The sequence below is a fragment of the Salvelinus sp. IW2-2015 genome, unplaced genomic scaffold (assembly GCF_002910315.2).
Source record: "Salvelinus sp. IW2-2015 unplaced genomic scaffold, ASM291031v2 Un_scaffold1467, whole genome shotgun sequence".
NCBI classification, from domain to species: Eukaryota; Metazoa; Chordata; class Actinopteri; order Salmoniformes; family Salmonidae; genus Salvelinus; species Salvelinus sp. IW2-2015.
Window position 1 is genome coordinate 221,642 of NW_019942926.1, and position 18,827 is coordinate 240,468.

General features: G+C 45.5%; 1 protein-coding gene across 4 annotated transcripts in view; it reads left to right on the top strand.

The window, feature by feature from the left end:
• LOC112070953 (pre-B-cell leukemia transcription factor 1) overlaps positions 1 to 18,827 on the top strand; it is a 110,939-nt gene that overhangs the window by 87,432 nt on the left and 4,680 nt on the right. Inside the window, exons 4-9 of one of the 4 annotated variants that reach the window (XM_024138409.2) lie at positions 467 to 529; positions 3,638 to 3,828; positions 5,521 to 5,656; positions 6,651 to 6,810; positions 8,238 to 8,350; positions 8,840 to 8,929. In XM_024138409.2, coding sequence (XP_023994177.1) covers positions 467 to 529; positions 3,638 to 3,828; positions 5,521 to 5,656; positions 6,651 to 6,810; positions 8,238 to 8,350; positions 8,840 to 8,929 — 753 coding nt within the window. The remainder of the gene's footprint in view (positions 1 to 466; positions 530 to 3,637; positions 3,829 to 5,520; positions 5,657 to 6,650; positions 6,811 to 8,237; positions 8,351 to 8,839; positions 8,930 to 18,827) is intronic. The other 3 variants (XM_024138410.2, XM_024138411.2, XM_024138412.2) reach the window with 3 other exon arrangements.

An 18,827-nucleotide genomic window follows, 5' to 3' on the forward strand; every position in this document is an offset into this window, starting at 1 on the left:
AATATGCATACAGTCAAACACGAAGGCCCTGACTGGCTGGAATGAATGCATGCCCTGTTAGATGAAATGCAGATGTATTTTCCATATAGCCCTAGACACTGCTTACATTTTCATTCATATAAAAAAGCAAAGCCAGAGTGTTGTGATGTTAGTCTAGTCTATAGACAGGGTTGCCATCCTGAAACATGCATACAGTGGAGTAGAGTGAAGTTCCCTCTAGACGCTGATCTTGGGTCAATTTGACATTTTCCTCACTATTCGTTAAGGTTAGGATTGGGGGAAGGAAGCGGATCCTAGATCTGTACCTAGGGGAAACTTCACCCTGGAGCCACATACAATAGGCAGGGCTGTAGCAGTCGGGAGTAGTGTGGGAAACAGTCCTGTGACTATGCCACCATCACATGCTGACAATGTACTATATAATAATATATCATATGTAATATATATGTAATATACTGTATTTAAGATGGTATCCCATGGCGGATGGAGGGGGGAGAGTTACACAGGGAGTCATGGCAACGGAAACAAGGTACTCCTCCACTGCAGACCACTGCCCTCCCATACACTAAAGAGATATACTATATTTTATAGTCATAATATCATTAATTTAACAACATTATTATTTTTTACTTTGGTTAGGTTAGGTTGTTTACCAAATAGACAAATTTTATTCAGGATGTCTTGAATCAAGTAAATTTTTTCACATCTGGCTAGTTTTAATAAAGTTGGATTAGTAGTAACTGAATCTATTCAGAATCCAATGTGAACTTGGCTCCTGTGATTTTATTTACAACCCAAGCTTTCAAAACTAGCACTTTATACCACACTTCCCTCCCTTTGCAATCTCAGCGATAGTGAACAGACTCCCACGGTCAGGGTCAGGATTAGAACTGGATGGCAACCCAGTCTTGTAAAGCAGTAGTGTTGCTTAGGGAGAAAAAATACTATAACTCACTCATGATTTATTACCACAATTTATTAGTAGCTTTGCTAACAGCTTTACCAGGTTTTTCTTTTCTTTTTAAAATGTATTTCAATAAGTTTATTTGTAATTTATGCAATGGGACAGGCCGTCAGGGGACAGAAAATGTCTGCAAGCTTTTAATACTTCCAGTAGAATCCCAAGCAGAACATTGTACAACCTCAACCATGTTTGCATGCGTTTTGTTTCAGATAAGGCCCACATACTGTACACATGAACCAGGATATACGTTTCTGTGCTAGGTCTGTGTGTGTGTTAACCAATGTTGTTATTGTGACGTACAGTGCCTTCAGAAAGTATTCACACCCCTTGACTTTTTCCACATTTTGTTGTGTTACGGCCTGGCCTACACACAATACCCCATAATGTCAAAGTGGATTTATGTTTTTTGACATTTTTACAAAAAAATGAAAGCCTGAAATAAGTATTCAACCCCTTTATTATGGCAAGCCTAAATAAGTTAAGGAGTACAATTTCACACAATAAATTGCATAGACTCATGTGTGCAATAATAGTGTTTAACGTGATTTTTGAATGACTACCTCATCTCTCTACTCCACACATACAATTATCTGTACAGTCCTTCAATCGAGCAGTGAATTTCAAACACAGACTCAACTACAAATACCAGGGAGGTTTTCCATTGCTTCTCAAAGAGGGGCACCTATTGGTAGATGGGTAAAAAAAGCAGCCATTGAATATCCCTTTGAACATGGTGAAGTTATTAATTACACTTTGGATGGTGTATCAATACACCCAGTCATTACAAAGATACAGGCGTCCTTCCTAACTCAGTTGCCGGAGAGGAAGGAAACTGCTCAGGGATTTCACCATGAGGCCAATGGTGACTTTAAAACAGTTACAAATATTCCAAAACATGCATCCTGTTTGCAACAAGGCACTAAAGTAATTTGCAAAAAAATGTCTCAAAGAAATGTACTTTTTGTCCTGAATACAAAGTGTTATGTTTGGGGCAAATCCAATACAACACATTACTGAGTACCAGCATACAGTAGTGGTGGCTGCATCATGTTATGGGTATGCTTATAATAGTTGAGGACTGGGGAGTTTTCAGGAAAAAAAAGAAACAGAATGGCGCTAAGCACAGGGAAAATCCTAGAGGAAATGTGGTTCAGTCTGCTTTCCACCAAACACTGGGAGATGAATTCACCTTTCAGCAGGACAATAACCTAAAACAAAAGGCCAAATCTACACTGGAGTTGCTAAGAAGACAGTGAATTACAGTTTTTACTTAAATCTGCTTGAAAATCTATGGCAAGACCTGAAAATGTTTATCTAGCAAGTATCAACAACCAACTTAACAGAGCTTGAAGAATTTAAAAAATGATAATGTGCAAATATTGTACAATCCAGGTGTGGGAAAGCTCTTAGAGACTTACTCCAAAAAACTCACAGCTATCATCACTGCCAAGGGTGATTCTAACATGTATTGACTCAGGGGTTGAATACTTATCTAATCAACATATATTAGTGTTTTATTTGACAAATGTTATAATTTTTCTTCCACATTATTATGTGTCGATCGTTGACAAAAAAAATTACAATTAAATCAATTTGAATCCCACTTTGTAACACAACAGAATGTGGAAAAAAAGTGGTGTGAATACTTTCTGAAGGCACTGTATGTCTCTAATCTATCTGGGGCTGTGCCAGATGGCTTCACTGTCATCCCCATACATCACTTTATGACACCATGACCACTCTGCACCTTACCTCTCATATCATAACCACCAATCACTGTCATTTACATTCATTGTACAATCATTTTTGTGTTTATTGTCTCTCTTCATTCACATCCCTGCTGCGTCTATTGCTTTCATGTCAATAAAGACCTTTGAGATGTGTAAAATGACAGACATATTGCATAGTGACAGGGACAGAGAGAAAGAGCGAGATAAAAAGAAAGAGAGCGGGAGAGAGCGATTAAAAGAAGGAGAATGAGAGAGACAAGGAAAGAGGGAGAGAGTTAGCGAGAAAGAGAAAAATACAGGGACCGAAAGAGGGAGAGAGACAGAGGGAGAGAGAAAGAGGGAGACAGAGGTATACTGTAATATCATGTCAGGTTCACGCCTGGTGCCACACAGGAGGATGAGTATAACATCATGGCATGTTCATCTCTCAAGCCTCTCGGCTGCGGTGAGAAGAGAAGGTGTGCTGCTCCTCAGCAGGGACTAGCAGCTGTCAGTTCCCAATGTCTCCCTTTTTTTTTTAAAGACGACACTTACAGTTGCCATCGCCACTTCTGTTTAATATAAAAATGTCACCACTTATATTCCTCCTTGGCTTCCCAACGTGGAAGCATTCCCCAGAACTGCATGCATTAAACACTGCTTGATTTCCATTTCATTTTTATTTTCTGTCTATGTGCAAGACATTGATTCATTTAGAATACCATGTATAATTTCACTCTGCATGCAGACACTGGCTTTAGTCTAACAGTAAAAGATATGGCAAGGTCTTACAATAGCCATGCAGTATTTCTCCACCATGGTGAGGCTGCTATGGGCACTCTCACCAACAACAGTCTAGATAGAATAAACTGAAGTCACGCTGGATAACAGTGTCTGCTAATTGACTAAATGACCATTTATCTGTTCACCTTCTCTCTCTGTTTGTCTCTTCCCCCCTCTGCAGGCTTGTAACGAGTTCACAACCCATGTGATGAACCTGCTGAGGGAGCAGAGCCGCACGCGGCCCATCTCTCCCAAGGAGATAGAGCGCATGGTGGGGATCATCCACCGCAAGTTCAGCTCCATCCAGATGCAGCTCAAACAGAGCACCTGCGAAGCAGTCATGATCCTACGCTCACGCTTCCTCGATGCCAGGTGTGTGTCTCTTAGTGTGTGTGTGCTTACAGCTGTACAAATGACCACATACAAAGTCACTGTACAACTGCAATGTTTTGTTGACTTGCTGTCACTCCCTGACCATAGAGAGCCCTTGGTTCTCTATGGTGTAGTAGGTCAGGGCGTGACTAGGGGGTATACTAGGTTATATATTTCTATGTTGGTGTTCTTGGTATGGTTCCCAATTAGAGGCAGCTGATGTTCGTTGTCTCTAATTGGGGATCATACTTAAGGGTTCGCTGTTCCCACCTGCTTTGTGGGATATTGTTTTTGAGAGAGTGCATGTTGCATCTCAGTACTGCACGGTCGTTGTTTGTTTCTTGGTTTGTTTAAAGTTTCACTTAATAAAGATGTGGAACTCCAATCACGCTGCGCCTTGGTCCGTCTCTCCACACGATCGTGACACTTGCGTAGCTAGCCATGTCCCTACCTGTAACTGCAATATTCACAAAGTTTTTTTTATTGTAGCATACAGAAAACAAGCAATGTCCACAGCAGGTTTTTCTACAGCTTACCACCACTCTATACAACATCACAACATCACAACTGATCTTCCAAAATCTTCCAAGCTTTTGAGCCTACAGACAGTACATCTCTGGGAGCCATTTGGACCAGCACATACGAGGTTGCTGCTTGGACACTGACAATCCTCTCCTCTCTCAAGGCTCCATAACGCTAAATGTTTCCCTTTTTTAAATATAATCGCTTGTTTCTTTTGATGCATGTTTTGGATTTGCATACATTTCTCCAAGGATAAATCTAACTCAGAGTCGGAGTCAGAGGCATAACATTTAAATTAGGCTTTTGCTCTTCTCACAAAGATCCTCAACTATTATTTTGTAAATTATTGTGGCTGTGGTGCTGGTGCAGCGAGGCAAGGGAAGGGCTTTAAGTGAGAGGGTGAGAGAGACAGGGAGAGAGAAACAGGGAGAGAGAGACAGAGGGAGAGAGACAGTGAGAGAAAGAGAGAGACAACAAGAGAGAGAGAGAGACAAGAGAGAGAAACAGCGAGAGAGAGAGACAGCCAGAGAGAAAGAGAGAGAGCGAGAGAGAGAGGGGCACTGCTCTACCAGTCTCAGCTCTACTGATTAATCTGCAGCCTGCCCTAACACCATGCTGTGCACATTTACATATTCTCATGCAGGCTTTTGGAGTGCGGGGTGGAGATTTCAGCACAAATCTCTTTAACCAGTCAGTTGATTCAATGCACGGAGTCAAACATTTTACAGGGTTCCCTTCCCAGCTTATGTAAAACTCTCATGAGATGTGGCACATGCAGACATAACCTAATAGAGGGTGGAGATGGAGGAAGAGATGGAGGAGTCAGTGAGCTGAACGGGTCATGTTTACAGCACATTGTCTATCTTTTAATAAGGCAGTGTAGTGTTGTGTTGTTTGTCAGGATTTGCAGGCAGTGTTCATTTCTATTTGTGAACCTCTGAGAACATCTTTCATACCATCTTAGGCAGCTGTATTGAATGTATTGTATTGAATTGGGTGGCAGTTGTATTGTTACTGTATGGGGTGCCCCAGTTTAGCTTTTTACCGCAAGTAGCTTTTACGTATTTACTGTATGCAGGCATTAGATTGACCAGGCCCTATGAACAGTATGTATTGTGCATGGTGTTTCTTCTGGTCCTAACTAACCAATCTCTATCATTCTCCTTGCAGACGGAAAAGACGGAACTTCAACAAGCAGGCGACAGAGATCCTGAATGAGTACTTCTACTCCCACCTGTCTAACCCCTACCCTAGTGAAGAGGCCAAGGAAGAGCTGGCCAAGAAGTGCTCCATCACAGTTTCACAGGTACAGTACAGTACAGCACCACCTATCTGCAGGAACACCACACTACACCTAGAACAGGACTAGAGATAGTAGTGGGTTATTTATTATTATTTTATTCATTCAAAGGATACATCGCAGGGACTACATTGATAGTGTAATATGATGATTGAAATTGCACTAACAATACCAAGGTAAACAGCAGTAATGTTCTGTGTTTTTCATCCATCCTTCGGAAATGGGTAATCTCCTCAAACGGTTTCATTAAGTTTATGCAAAATTATTTTGAGGATGCATCTGGGCATCGTTTGATGAAAACAACGTGCTTCAGGGTCTGAATGATTAGTTGAGCTTTTGTCTGTGCCCCAAATTGCACACTATAATGCACTGCTTTTGACCAGAGCCCTTTTTGACCAATGCCCATAGAGAATAGGGGTCCATTTGGGACACAACCTCTGTGTTCCTTGGTCTGTAATAAAATAACCTACCTTCTGTCTGCGTTCGTTTCAAACTTTGCAACAGGATTGATTATTTTTTTCATTTTAATGTTGTTTATCATTAGCGCTAGCTGGCTTATCCTGGTAGCTTCATCGGGGAGTCCATTAGCTGTAATGGGTGTTAGCTAGCGGGTGTTGACTGATTGGTGCTAGCGTGAGCTCTGATTATAGCTGCAGTCATACTGACATAATTAGACTGTTATTGGCAATCATTCCCTTCTGCCACTAATGTGGATTCACAGCACTGGTCTATGTAGCCAGCGGGAGCACTCACTACTACCTCAAAGGCTGTCCCAAATGGCACCCTTTTCCCTTTATACTGCACTACCTTTGACCAGGGCCCATTTGGGATACAGGAAAAGTCTTCCTTCACTGTCATATATATGATATGCCAGACAGTGGAAGGCCACGCATGCAGAACTCATTCTGATTCTAATTTCACGCTCACAATTTGCTCATTAGAAATGTGGGAAATTATTTGTGTAACAAAATAATTTACAATTTGCACATTGTTTGTACAGGTTTCCAACTGGTTTGGAAACAAAAGAATCAGATACAAGAAAAACATTGGAAAGTTCCAGGAAGAAGCCAATATGTATGCTGCCAAAACTGCAGTCAACGCGACCAACGTATCCTCACATGGAAGCCAGGCTAATTCGCCCTCCACCCCAAATTCTGCAGGTAAAGAACAATACCAATGGGTTACCATTTTACCGATAGGCTACAATATTTGGAAGGCTCTGAATAAACTCTCTATATCAGACAAGGATATTTTTCTTAAAAATAGAAAAAATAGGCTTTGTCCAAGAGTAGGATACCTGGGCCCCATATCAATGCTTTCTGCCCTGTTGTTTTTCTTTTCAWTTAACACAGCTTTTCTCCTATTTTATCTCAATACTCTTTTACACTGTCAGAACATTACATTTTTGTTGTACCATTTTCATTTACAAATTGAATTAATGAATTAATCTTGTTGACCATGAATAACATTTGTACAGAAACACTTAACATAACACTAAGCATTTTGACTGTAGAAACATACTATCATTCTACTTTCATATTGACAAATGGGCACAACAACAACAACCGCCCCTGATGTCGGTGCTTGACTCACCTTTGAACCGCCCCTGATGTCGGTGCTTGACTCACCTTTGACTCGCCCCTGATGTCGGTGCTTGACTCGCCCCTGATGTCGGTGCTTGACTCGCCCCTGATGTCGGTGCTTGACTCACCTTTGACTCGCCCCTGATGTCGGTGCTTGACTCACCTTTGACTCGCCCCTGATGTCGGTGCTTGACTCACCTTTCCCTCAGCTTTATGCTGCCACTATCTAATCTGTCTGCTCACTTTGGCCCTAGCCCTAACTCTATATTCTAACTTTTTTAAATATATATATTTTTTTAATTGTACCCCCTTTTCTCCCCAATTTTCGTGGTATCCAATCGCTAGTAATTATTATCTTGTCTCATCGCTACATCTCCCGTACGGGCTCGGGAGAGACGAAGGTCGAAAGCCAAGCGTCCTCCGAAGCACAACCCAACCAAGCCGCAATGTGTCGGAGGAAACACCGTGCACCTGGCCCCCTCGGTTAGCGCGCACTGCGCCCGGCCCGCCACAGGAGTCGCTGGAGCGCGATGAGACAAGGATAACCCTCCCTAACCTGGCCGACGCTAGGCCAATTGTGCGTCGCCCCACGGACCTCCCGGTCGCGGCCGGCTGCGACAGAGCCTGGGCGCGAACCCAGAGACTCTGGTGGCGCAGCTAGCGCTGCGATGCAGTGCCACTGCGCCACCCGGGAGGCCCTCTATATTCTAACTTTAGTTCTATATTCTAACTCTAGCTCTATATTCTAACTCTAGCTCTATATTCTAACTCAAGCTCTATATTCTAACTTTAGCTCTATATTCTAACTCTAGCTCTATATTCTAACTCTAGCTCTATATTCTAACTCTAGCTCTATATTCCAACTCCAGCTTTAGCTCTATTAACACTTTGCATGGTGCTTCTCCGGGTCTAACCCTGGACGGGGCCAAGTGGCTGAATCCTGCTCTGCTTGCTCCTCTTTCACTCTGCTCTGTGATTCCAGTGCTCCCTCTCTCCTCTTCCAGGTTCTGCTGGCTCTTTTAACATGTCAAACTCCGGCGACTTGTTCATGAGCGTGCAGTCTCTCAATGGGGACTCGTACCAAGGTGCTCAGGTTGGAGCCAACGTGCAGTCACAGGTAGGGCCCTATAACTAAGCAGTGCAGAAGACACTATAGTGTCTATAGTGTCTCTATACTATAGAAACAGACCCAGACCCCCTTTCCGAAGAACAGGCCTTGTAATCTATCTTAATCGCACCACAGGAATCTCAGTACTGCTCTAGTGTCTGGATCACTTTGGGCTCCTAATACCACCACTACATAGGGTTTTCAAGGTATTGTTATCCACCATTGTTACTAAAACATGCTTACAGTGAGTGTAGTGATGAAAGTAATGTAATACTCTCTGCAGCTCTTTTTATATTCCACTAGTTCATCCTTTCTACAGTCTTCTAAATAGATAATAACATGTTTTGGTTATCTTGCTTTTTCTTGTCAATGGCTGGATGTAGTTCATGTGCATTTTCTCTGCCTGGATGGTATTATAATACTACTTTCCTTCTGGTCTTTCTGTTTGTCTTGTCTGCTCTGACCTTGCTTTGTCTGTGTTCCTGTGTTGTATTTCAGGTGGATACCCTTCGCCATGTTATCAGTCAGACAGGCGGATACAGTGAGGGCCTCACAGCCAGCCAGATGTACAGTCAACAGAGCATCAATGTCAGTAGAAAACAACTCTCTTCCCTACCAATTATTTCAAAGCCATAGGGCTCAGAATGACACTTAGTAGGATTTGTCTCAGCTCCACCACAGTCACCTAGTTGATTGCTTCTGTATCGGTCATGCCATGAGCAACGCGCTGGCCGGCAGAACGGTGTTGGGCTGGCCAGACACACACACACGGCACAGCCGCCTGAGCCTGTCACGTTCAATCAGCTCTCTCGCAGCACCTGCAGCCACTGACGGCCATGTAGCCGTGCAGGGACGGCACAAGCAGGTGACACCTTCTGCGACGCGCGGCTCGGGCGCCCCTCCCCCCTAACGCCCCCACCGACCACCTGACCCTGATTATCACTGCAGGTCCAGAGGCCCGGTTAAAATCCTATCAGAACAACCCCAGAGCAGTCACATTAAAAAGAAACAAACCGCTAACCCCTAGATAAAGCACTGGGGGCGTAACATGGGGGCATATTTCCATCATGTTATATTTCATTCTTATTTTTTAGGAGATGGGGAAGGCGAGTGTGTGTGTGTGTGTGTGTGTGTGTTTTGGTCGAGGGTGGGGGAAGAGGAGGGGAAGAAGGGGGAGGTTAGCTGGCGGCTGCAAACAGCAGGGAAATTCACAGCGACAAGCCGTGTCGTAAAAGGGGAAATCGATAAGACAGACACAAGAGAGCGGAGTGTGGACTTAGGACAGCAATCCAAGCGAATTGCTCAGATCATGCTCCCACCACTCTAATGGCCCTGACAGCAAGCTGCGGCGGCGTGCTGCGGTGAAAGCTACAACGAGGACGAGAGAGGACAGTCACAGTCACACACAGCCGCGCAGCTCGGCTGCTGGCTTCCTCTCCCGTCCCTAAGCCTCACTCGTCGTGCCTCAATGGCCGTATGATAATGAGATGAAATGTCTCCTGTGAAAAAAAACATGTATGTAGTGTATTCAAATCCCCCTCCCTGGCTCGCTCTCCGCTCATCTCCCTCCCACAGAACAGGCTGTGATAACCCTGAGAGAGCAGTACTAAAGTTTTCAAGCGCTGTTCTCAGACAGCACTCTGACCTCATGGATATCGTTATCCTTGGACTCCTGCTTGCTCCACTATATCCTAAAATGTTACAATATGTTATTTTCCACACATGTTCATAGCCTTAAAATAGCCTCTTACTGCATAATAAGAGAAGAATATCATCTTATCTGTAGGATAAGAGAAGGATATCATCTTATCTGGATGGTAAGAGCAGGATATCATCTCATCTGTATGATAAGAGAAGGATATCATCTTATCTGTATGATAAGAGAAGGATATCATCTTATCTGGATAGTAAGAGAAGGATAGCATCTTATCTCTATGATAAGAGAATGATATCATCTTATCTGTATGATAAGAGAAGGATATCGTCTTAACTGTAGGATAAGAGAAGGATATCTATCATCTTATCTGGATGGTAAAAGAAGGATATCATCTTAACTGTATGATAAGAGAAGGATATCTATCATCTTATCTGGATGGTAAGAGAAGGATATCATCTTGTCTGTATGATAAGAGAAGCATCATCTTATCTGGATGGTAAGAGAAGGATATCATCTTATCTGAATGGTAAGCGGTTCTAACCAGTGATTTTTGGAATTAACATTTAAGAGCAGAGGACATTTTATATATATATTTTTTTTTTCTTCTAATATAATAGCACATAAAATATGGTTCCCCGTTCTCAATATAGGATTTGGGGAGATATAATAAATGATTTACACATTTTAGTATTCTGGAGTGGGTTTGATTACTTGTTAGTTTATTTCCTTTGTCTCTCTGCAGCAATATACTTCAATAGTATTTGTGTTAAAAATGACAGATTTACCTCAGTATCAAAGCCATTCACAAAGCAAAGCCCAGGAAAGCTGTCAGCTTAGAAACAGTGAATGACCTTTGTGCTCGTCCAGCTTTACAGACGGAGAAGAGAGAAAGACACGAGAAAGAGAGGTCGGGAATATGTCCTATCTATGTTATGCTGGTGAATGAGGACCCAAAAGCGACGTAATAGAAACAGAGTCTTTATTCCAGTCTTAAACAAATAATGATACTCCTGGATATTAACAAAGGTAAATCCAAAACAGGAAACTGAAATCCTCTCGTCAGTAGAGAGGAACGACTGGAGACGCGACCACAGACTGCAGGTCGCTACAGGAAGGCACAGGCCGTAGCTGACTTAGACACCTGCTCACACGCAGCATCTGAAGAAGGCAAAAAACACGACAGGGCGGAACAAGGACACAGAACAGCAAACATCAAAAGTAAAGTTTTCTTTTGTTGTTGTGAGGATTAAGATGATGACTCTTGCGTTAAGTATTCCGATGTGTCCTGCTCCCGCTCTGTATTTTCCGGTAAGGAATCCCCTTCGGCACCTCGTTCATCTCTCAGGCAGACCAGCGGGCTTACAAGTAAGAGGGGCCTCACAGCCAGCCAGATGTACAGTCACAGCAGCTATCAATGTCAGTAGAAAACAATCTCTCTTTCCCTACCAATTATTTTCAAAGCCATAGGGGCTCAGAATGACACTTAGTAGATTTGGTCTCAGCTCCAACCACAGTTCACCTAGTGATTGCTTCTTGTATCGGTCATGCCTATGAGCAACGCCGCTGGCCGGCAGAAACGGTGTTGGGCCTGGCCAGAACCACACACACAGAGCACAGCCGCCTGAGCCTGTCACGTTCAATCAGCTCATCTCGCAGCCCAGCAAGCACGCCCAGCTGACGACGGCATGTAGCTCCGTTGCGAGGACGGCACAAGCACGAGTCAGGACCACCTTTCTGCGACCTGCGAGCTCCGTGTGCGGCGCCCTCCCCCTAACGCCCCACGACCACCTGACCCCTGATTATCACTGCAGGTCCAGAGGGCCGCGTTAAAAATCCTATCAGAACAACCCCAGAGCAGTCACATTAAAAAGAAACAAACGCTAACCCCTAGATAAAGCACTGGGGGCGTAAACATGGGGGCATATTTCCATCATGTTATATTTCATTCTTATTTTTTTAGGAGATTGGGGAAGCGAGTTGTGTGTGTGTGTGTGTGTGTGTGTGTGTTTTTGCGTCGAGGGTGGGGAAGAGGAGGGGAAGAAGGGGAGGTTAGCTGGCGGCTGCAAACAGCAGGGAATTCACAGCGACAAGCCGTGTCGTAAAAGGGAAATCGATAAGACAGACACAAAGAGAGCGGAGTGTGGACTTAGGACAGCAATCCAAGCGAATTGCTCAGATCATGCTCCCACCACTCTAATGGCCCTGACAGCAAGCTGCGGCGGCGTGCTGCGGTGAAAGCTACAACGAGGACGAGAGAGGACAGTCACAGTCACACACAGCCGCGCAGCTCGGCTGCTGGCTTCCTCTCCCGTCCCTAAGCCTCACTCGTCGTGCCTCAATGGCCGTATGATAATGAGATGAAATGTCTCCTGTGAAAAAAAACATGTATGTAGTGTTATTCAAATCCCCCTCCCTGGCTCGCTCTCCGCTCATCTCCCTCCCACAGAACAGGCTGTGATAACCCTGGAGAGCAGCATACTAAAGTTTTCAAGCGCTGTTCTCAGACAGCACTCTGACCTCATGGATATCGTTATCCTTGGACTCCTGCTTGCTCCACTATATCCTAAAATGTTACAATATGTTATTTCCACACATGTTCATAGCCTTAAAATAGCCTCTTACTGCATATAAGAGAAGAATTATCATCTATCTAGTAGGAGATAAGAGAGATATCAATCTTATCTATGGTAGTAAGGAGCAGGATATCATCTCATCTGTATAGATAAGAGAAGGATATCATCTGTATTCGTATCGAATAAGAAGAAGGATATCATCTTATCTGAAGGATAGTAGAAGAGAAGGAATTGCAATCTTATCTCCCTATGATAGAGAGATGATATCATCATTATCTGGATTGATTAGAGAAGGAACGATCTTACTTAACTGGGATTAGGATAGAGGGTAAGGAGTAAGAGATTATCATCTTAATTTCTGGATGGTAAAACGAAGGATATCATCTTAACTGGTAATGATAGAGAAGGATATCTATCACCTTCATTATCTGTGAGGTATAGTAAGAGCAAGGATATCATCTTCAAATTGTCTGTATTGATAAGAGAAAGCAATCATCTTATCTTGGATGGTAGAGAAGGATATCATCTGTATTGTTCTGAATGCGAAGCGGTTCTCTTAATCCAGTAAGAGTTTGGATATTATACATATTGAATAGGCAGAGGGTACAATTTAAAATAAACCCATATATATATATTTTTTTTTCTGCTTCAATATAATAGCACATAAAATATGGTTCCCCGTTCTATATAGGATTTGGGAAGATAATAAATGATTTAACACATTTTTAGTATTCTGGGAGTGTGTTTGGAGTTACTTGTTAGTTTATTTCCTTGGTCTTCTTGCAGGCATATACTTCAATAGTATTTGTGTATAAAATGACAGTTACCTCAGTTATCAAAGCCATTCACAAAGCCAAAGCCCAGGAGAAAGCTGTCAGCTTTAGAAAACAGAGTGAATGACCTTTGTGCTCGTCCAGGCTTTACAGACGGAGAAGAGAGAAAGAGCACGAAAAAGAAAAGAAAAGGTGCGGAATATGTCCTATCTATGTTATGCTGTTGTGAATGGACCCAAAAGCGACGTTAATAGAAACAGAGTCTTTATTCCAGTCTTAAACAAATAATGATACTCCTGGATATAACAAAGGTAAATCCAAAACAGGAAACTGATCCTCTCGTCAGTAGAGAGAACGACTGGAGACGCGACCACAGACTGCAGGTCGCTACAAGGAAGGCACAAGGCCGTAGCTGACTTAGACACCTGCTCACACGCAGCATCTGAAGGAAGGCAAAAAACCGACAGGGGCGAACAAGGAATCACAGAACGAGCAAACAATCAAAACGAGAATCCGACGAAGGACAGAAGCGGAAAACAGAGGAGAAATAGGGACTCTAATCAGAGGCATAAGAAGACAGGTGTGAAAGAGTAAATGAGGTCGTTAGAGAGAATGAAAAAACAGCTGCGGGCAAACAGGAACGAACGAGAGGAGAGAGAGGTCAGAGAGGGAGAGGACGGAGAGGAGAGAAGAGGATAGAAGAGCGAAAGACATACTATAAGGAGCAGCAAGGAGCGGAGAGCACAGCGCCACCAAAGAAACATGATAAATATGATACAAAGTCAATCTCCAATGACAGTACCACCGCCCCACTTCCGAGCGTCCTGGGGCGCACCCTTGGAGGGAACCCTCAGGGGCTCTCGTACAACCTAAGTTACTGAAATGGCAAACAAGGAAATCATGTCAAATCAGGAGGGACAGAGAACCGGTTCACAGCAGCAGATCGGTCCGGAACGCAAGTCGATGAACCCATTTCACTCCTCTCCTCAGGACGAACGCCATCGCCAAATCCACTAGAGTACTGGTGACCACGTCCCCACCACGAACGCGGAGTGTCCATGATCTTCCTACCTTGGTAAATAGGTGCGCCCCGACAAAGACGGGGGGGAGGGGAGGACGACCGTACGAGGGAGCGCGAAGAAAAGCTTGACACAATAAGCTGGACCACATGGCCGAAGACAAGCGCGGACGCGACGAAGATGTCGCGAAGAGGCAGGTCGCACATGGCGAACGATGGATTACTGACTACTCCGAAAGTGTAGAAAGACTAACGGAACGTGACCGATATGTAATTGCGCGCCGGAGTTCAGGACTTGCTGGAATCGGAAGAAGCGTGCTTATCCGTAAGGGGAAGGCTTACGTACGTGGAAAGCCACAGCTATCTCTGATGCCTGACAATACCTAGACTCTTATAATCCTACGTTTATTGCGGCTGGCTCTCACAGTCTGCGCGCCTGTAGCGCAAAGTGCAGACCTGACCCTCCTCCAGTGCGCGCACAACGTTGGACAAAAGCCTGAGCGGAGGGAACGCCGGACTCGGCGAGCTGTGGACGAGACAGAGGAGGCAGGTAACCCAAGACTTACCGGTTAAGCGGTATGAGAACGGAAGGATAGCCGGTTGGTAGCAGACGAAGGAAGCGAGTTGTGAGCGTACTCAGCCCAGGGAGCTGTTCGCCCAAGACGCAGGGTTTCGAAACGAAAGGCTGCGAATGCGACCAATCGACTGATTGGCCTTTCTGCTTGACCGTTAGACTGGGGATGAAACCCGGAAGAGAGACTGACGGAAGCGCCAATCAAACGACAGAACTCCCTCCAAAACTGTGACGTGAATTGCGGACCTCTGTCTGAAACGGCGTCTAACGGGAGGCCATGAATTCTGAACACATTCTCAATGATGATTTGTGCCGTCTCCTTAGCGGAAGGAAGCTTAGCGAGGGGGATGAAATGTGCCGCCTTAGAGAACCTATCGATAACCGTAAGAATCACAGTCTTCCGCAGACGAAGGCAGACCGGTAAAAAGTCTAAGGCGATGTGAGACCATGGTCGAGAAGGAATGGGAAGCGGTCTGAGACGACCGGCAGGAGGAGAGTTACCTGCTTAGTCTGGCGCAGTCCGAACAAGCAGCCACGAAACGGCGCGTGTCCCGCTCCTGAGTAGGCCACCAAACCGCTGGCGAATAGAAGCAAGCGTACCCCGAACGCCGGGGTGGCCAGCTAACTTGCAGAGTGAGCCACTGAAGAAACAGCCAGACGAGTAGAGACAGGAACGAACAGAAGGTTACTAGGACAAACGCGCGGCGACGCAGTGTGAGTGAGTGCTTGCTTACCTGTCTCTCAATTCCCCAGACAGTCAACCCGACAACACGCCCTTCAGGGGAAATCCCCTCGGGGTCGGTAGAAGCCACAGAAGAACTAAAGAGACGGGATAAGCATCAGTGGTGTTCTATTTCCCGGGCGATAGGAAATCACGAACTCGAAACGAGCGAAAAAACACGCCCAACGAGCTTGACGTGCAAAGCGTTTGGCAGAACGGATGTACTCAAGGTTCTATGGTCAGTCAAACGACAAAAGGGACGGTCGCCCCTCCAACCACTGTCGCCATTCGCCTATGGCTAAGCGGATGGCGAGCAGTTCGCGGTTACCCACATCATAGTTGCGCTCCGATGGCGACAGGCGATGAGAAAAGTAAGCGCAAGGATGGACCTTATCGTCAGAATGAGAGCGCTGAGACAGAATGGCTCCCACGCCCACCTCTGAAGCGTCAACCTCGACATGAATTGTTTAGTGACGTCAGGATAACAAGGATAGGGGCGGATGTAAAACGCTTCTTGAGGAGATCAAAAGCTCCCTGGGCGGAACCGGACCACTTAAAGCAAGTCTTGACAGAAGTCAGAGCTGTGAGAGGGGCAGCCACTTGACCGAAATTACGAATGAAACGCCGATAAAATTAGCGAAACCGAGAAAGCGCTGCAACTCGACACGTGACTTAGGAACGGGCCAATCGCTGACAGCCTGGACCTTAGCGGGATCCATCTGAATGCCTTCAGCGGAAAAACAGAACCGAGAAATGTGACAGAGGAGACATGAAAGGCGCACTTCTCAGCCTTCACGTAGAGACAATTCTCTAAAAGGCGCTGGAGTACACGTCGAACGTGCTGAACATGAATCTCGAGTGAGGTGAAAAAATCAGGATATCGTCAAGGTAAACGAAAACAAAGATGTTCAGCATGTCTCTCAGTACATCATAACTAATGCCTGAAAGACAGCTGGAGCATTAGCGAGACCGAACGCAGAACCCGGTATTCAAAATGCCCTAACGGAGTGTGTTAAACGCCGTTTTCCACTCGTCCCCCTCTCTGATGCGTACGAGTGGTAAGCGTTACGAAGGTCCAACTTAGTAAAGAACCTGGCTCCCGCAAAATCCGAAGGCTGACGACATAAGGGGAAGCGGATAACGATTCTTAACCGTTATGTCATTCAGCCTCGATAATCCACGCAGGGCGCAGAGTACCGTCCTTCTTCTTAACAAAGAAAACCCCGCTCCGGCGGGAGAAGAAGAGGCACCACGGTACCGGCGTCGAGAGAAACAGACAGATAATCCTCGAGAGCCTTACGTTCGGGAGCCGACAGAGAGTATAGTCTACCCCGAGGGAGGTGGTCCCCGGAAGGAGATCAATACAACAATCATACGACCGGGGAGGAGGAAGAGAGCTGGCTCTGGACCGACTGAAGACCGTGCGCAGATCATGATATTCCTCGCACTCCTGTCAAATCACCAGTTCCTCCTGAGTAGAGGGGACAGAAGAAACAGGAGGGATAGCAGACATTAAAACATTCACATGACAGAAACGTTCCAGGATAGGATAGAATTTCTAGACCAATTAATAGAAGGATTATGACAACTAGCCAGGGATGACCCAAAACAACATGTAAAGGTGAACGAAAAATCAAAAAGGAAATGTGCTCACTGTGGTTACCAGATACTGTGAGGGTTAAAGGTAGTGTCTCACATCTGATACTGGGAGAAGACTACCACTAAGGCGAACATGGGCGTGGGCTTCCCTAACTGTCTGAGAGGAATGTCATGTTTCCGAGCCCATGCTTCGTTCAAAAACAACCCTCAGCCCCAGAGTCTATCAAGGCACTGCAGGAAGCAGCCGAACCGGTCCAGCGTAGAATGGACCGACAAGGATGTCGGAGATCTTGATGGAGAGACCTGAGTAGTAGCGCTACCAGTAGCCTCCGCTTACTGATGAGCTCTGGCTTTTACTGGACATGACATGACAAAATGTCCAGCAGAACGCAATAGAGGCAAAGGCGGTTGGTGATTCTCCGTTCCCTCTCCTTAGTCGAGATGCGAATACCTCCCAGCTGCATGGGCTCAGTCTCTGAGCCGGTGGGAGGAGATGGTTGAGATGCGGAGAGGGGAAACACCGTTAACGCGAGCTCTCTTCCACGAGCTCGGTGACGAAGATCTACCCGCGTTCTATGCGGATGCGAGTGCAATCAAAGAGTCCACGCTGGAAGGAACCTCCCGAGAGAATCTCATCCTTAACCTCAGCGTGGAGTCCTCCAGAAAACGAGGAGCAGCAACCCGGCTCGTCCAGTCACTGGATGCAGCAAGAGTGCGAAACTCTATAGAAGTAATCCGTTATGGATCGATCACCTTGACATAGGGAAGCCAGGGCCCTGGAAGCCTCCTTCCCAAAAACTGAACGATCAAAAACCCGTATCATCTCCTCTTTAAATTCTGATAAACGTTAGAACACTCAGCCCTTGCCTCCCAGATAGCTGTGCCCCACTCCCGAGCCCGACCAGTAAGGAGTGAAATGACGTAAGCGATCCGAGCTCTCTCTCTTGAGTATGTGTTGGGCTGGAGAGAGAACACAATATCACACTGGGTGAGAAAGGAGCGACACTCAGTGGGCTCCCAGAGTAACATGGTGGGTTATTAACCCTAGGTTCCGGAGACTCGAAGACCAGGAAGTAGCTGGTGGCACGAGACGAAGACTCTGAAACTGTCCTGAGAGATCGGAGACCTGAGCGGACAGGGTCTCAACGGCATGACGAGCAGCAGACAATTCTGCTCGTGTCTGCCGAGCATTGCCCCTGGATCTCGACGGCAGTGTTGCGAGAATCCGTAGTCGCTGGGTCATTCTTGGTCGGATTTTCTGTTATGCTGGTGAATGAGGACCAAAAGCGACGTAATAGAAACAGAGTCTTATTCCAGTCTTAAACAAATAATGATACTCCTGGATATTAACAAAGGTAAATCCAAAACAGAAACTGAAATCTCTCGTCAGTAGAGAGGAACGACTGGAGACGCGACCACAGACTGCAGGTCGCTACAGGAAGGCACAGGCCGTAGCTGACTTAGACACCTGCCACACGCAGCATCTGAAGAAGGCAAAAAACACGACAGGGCGGAACAAGGACACAGAACAGCAAACATCAAACAAGAATCCGACAAGGACAAGAAGCGGA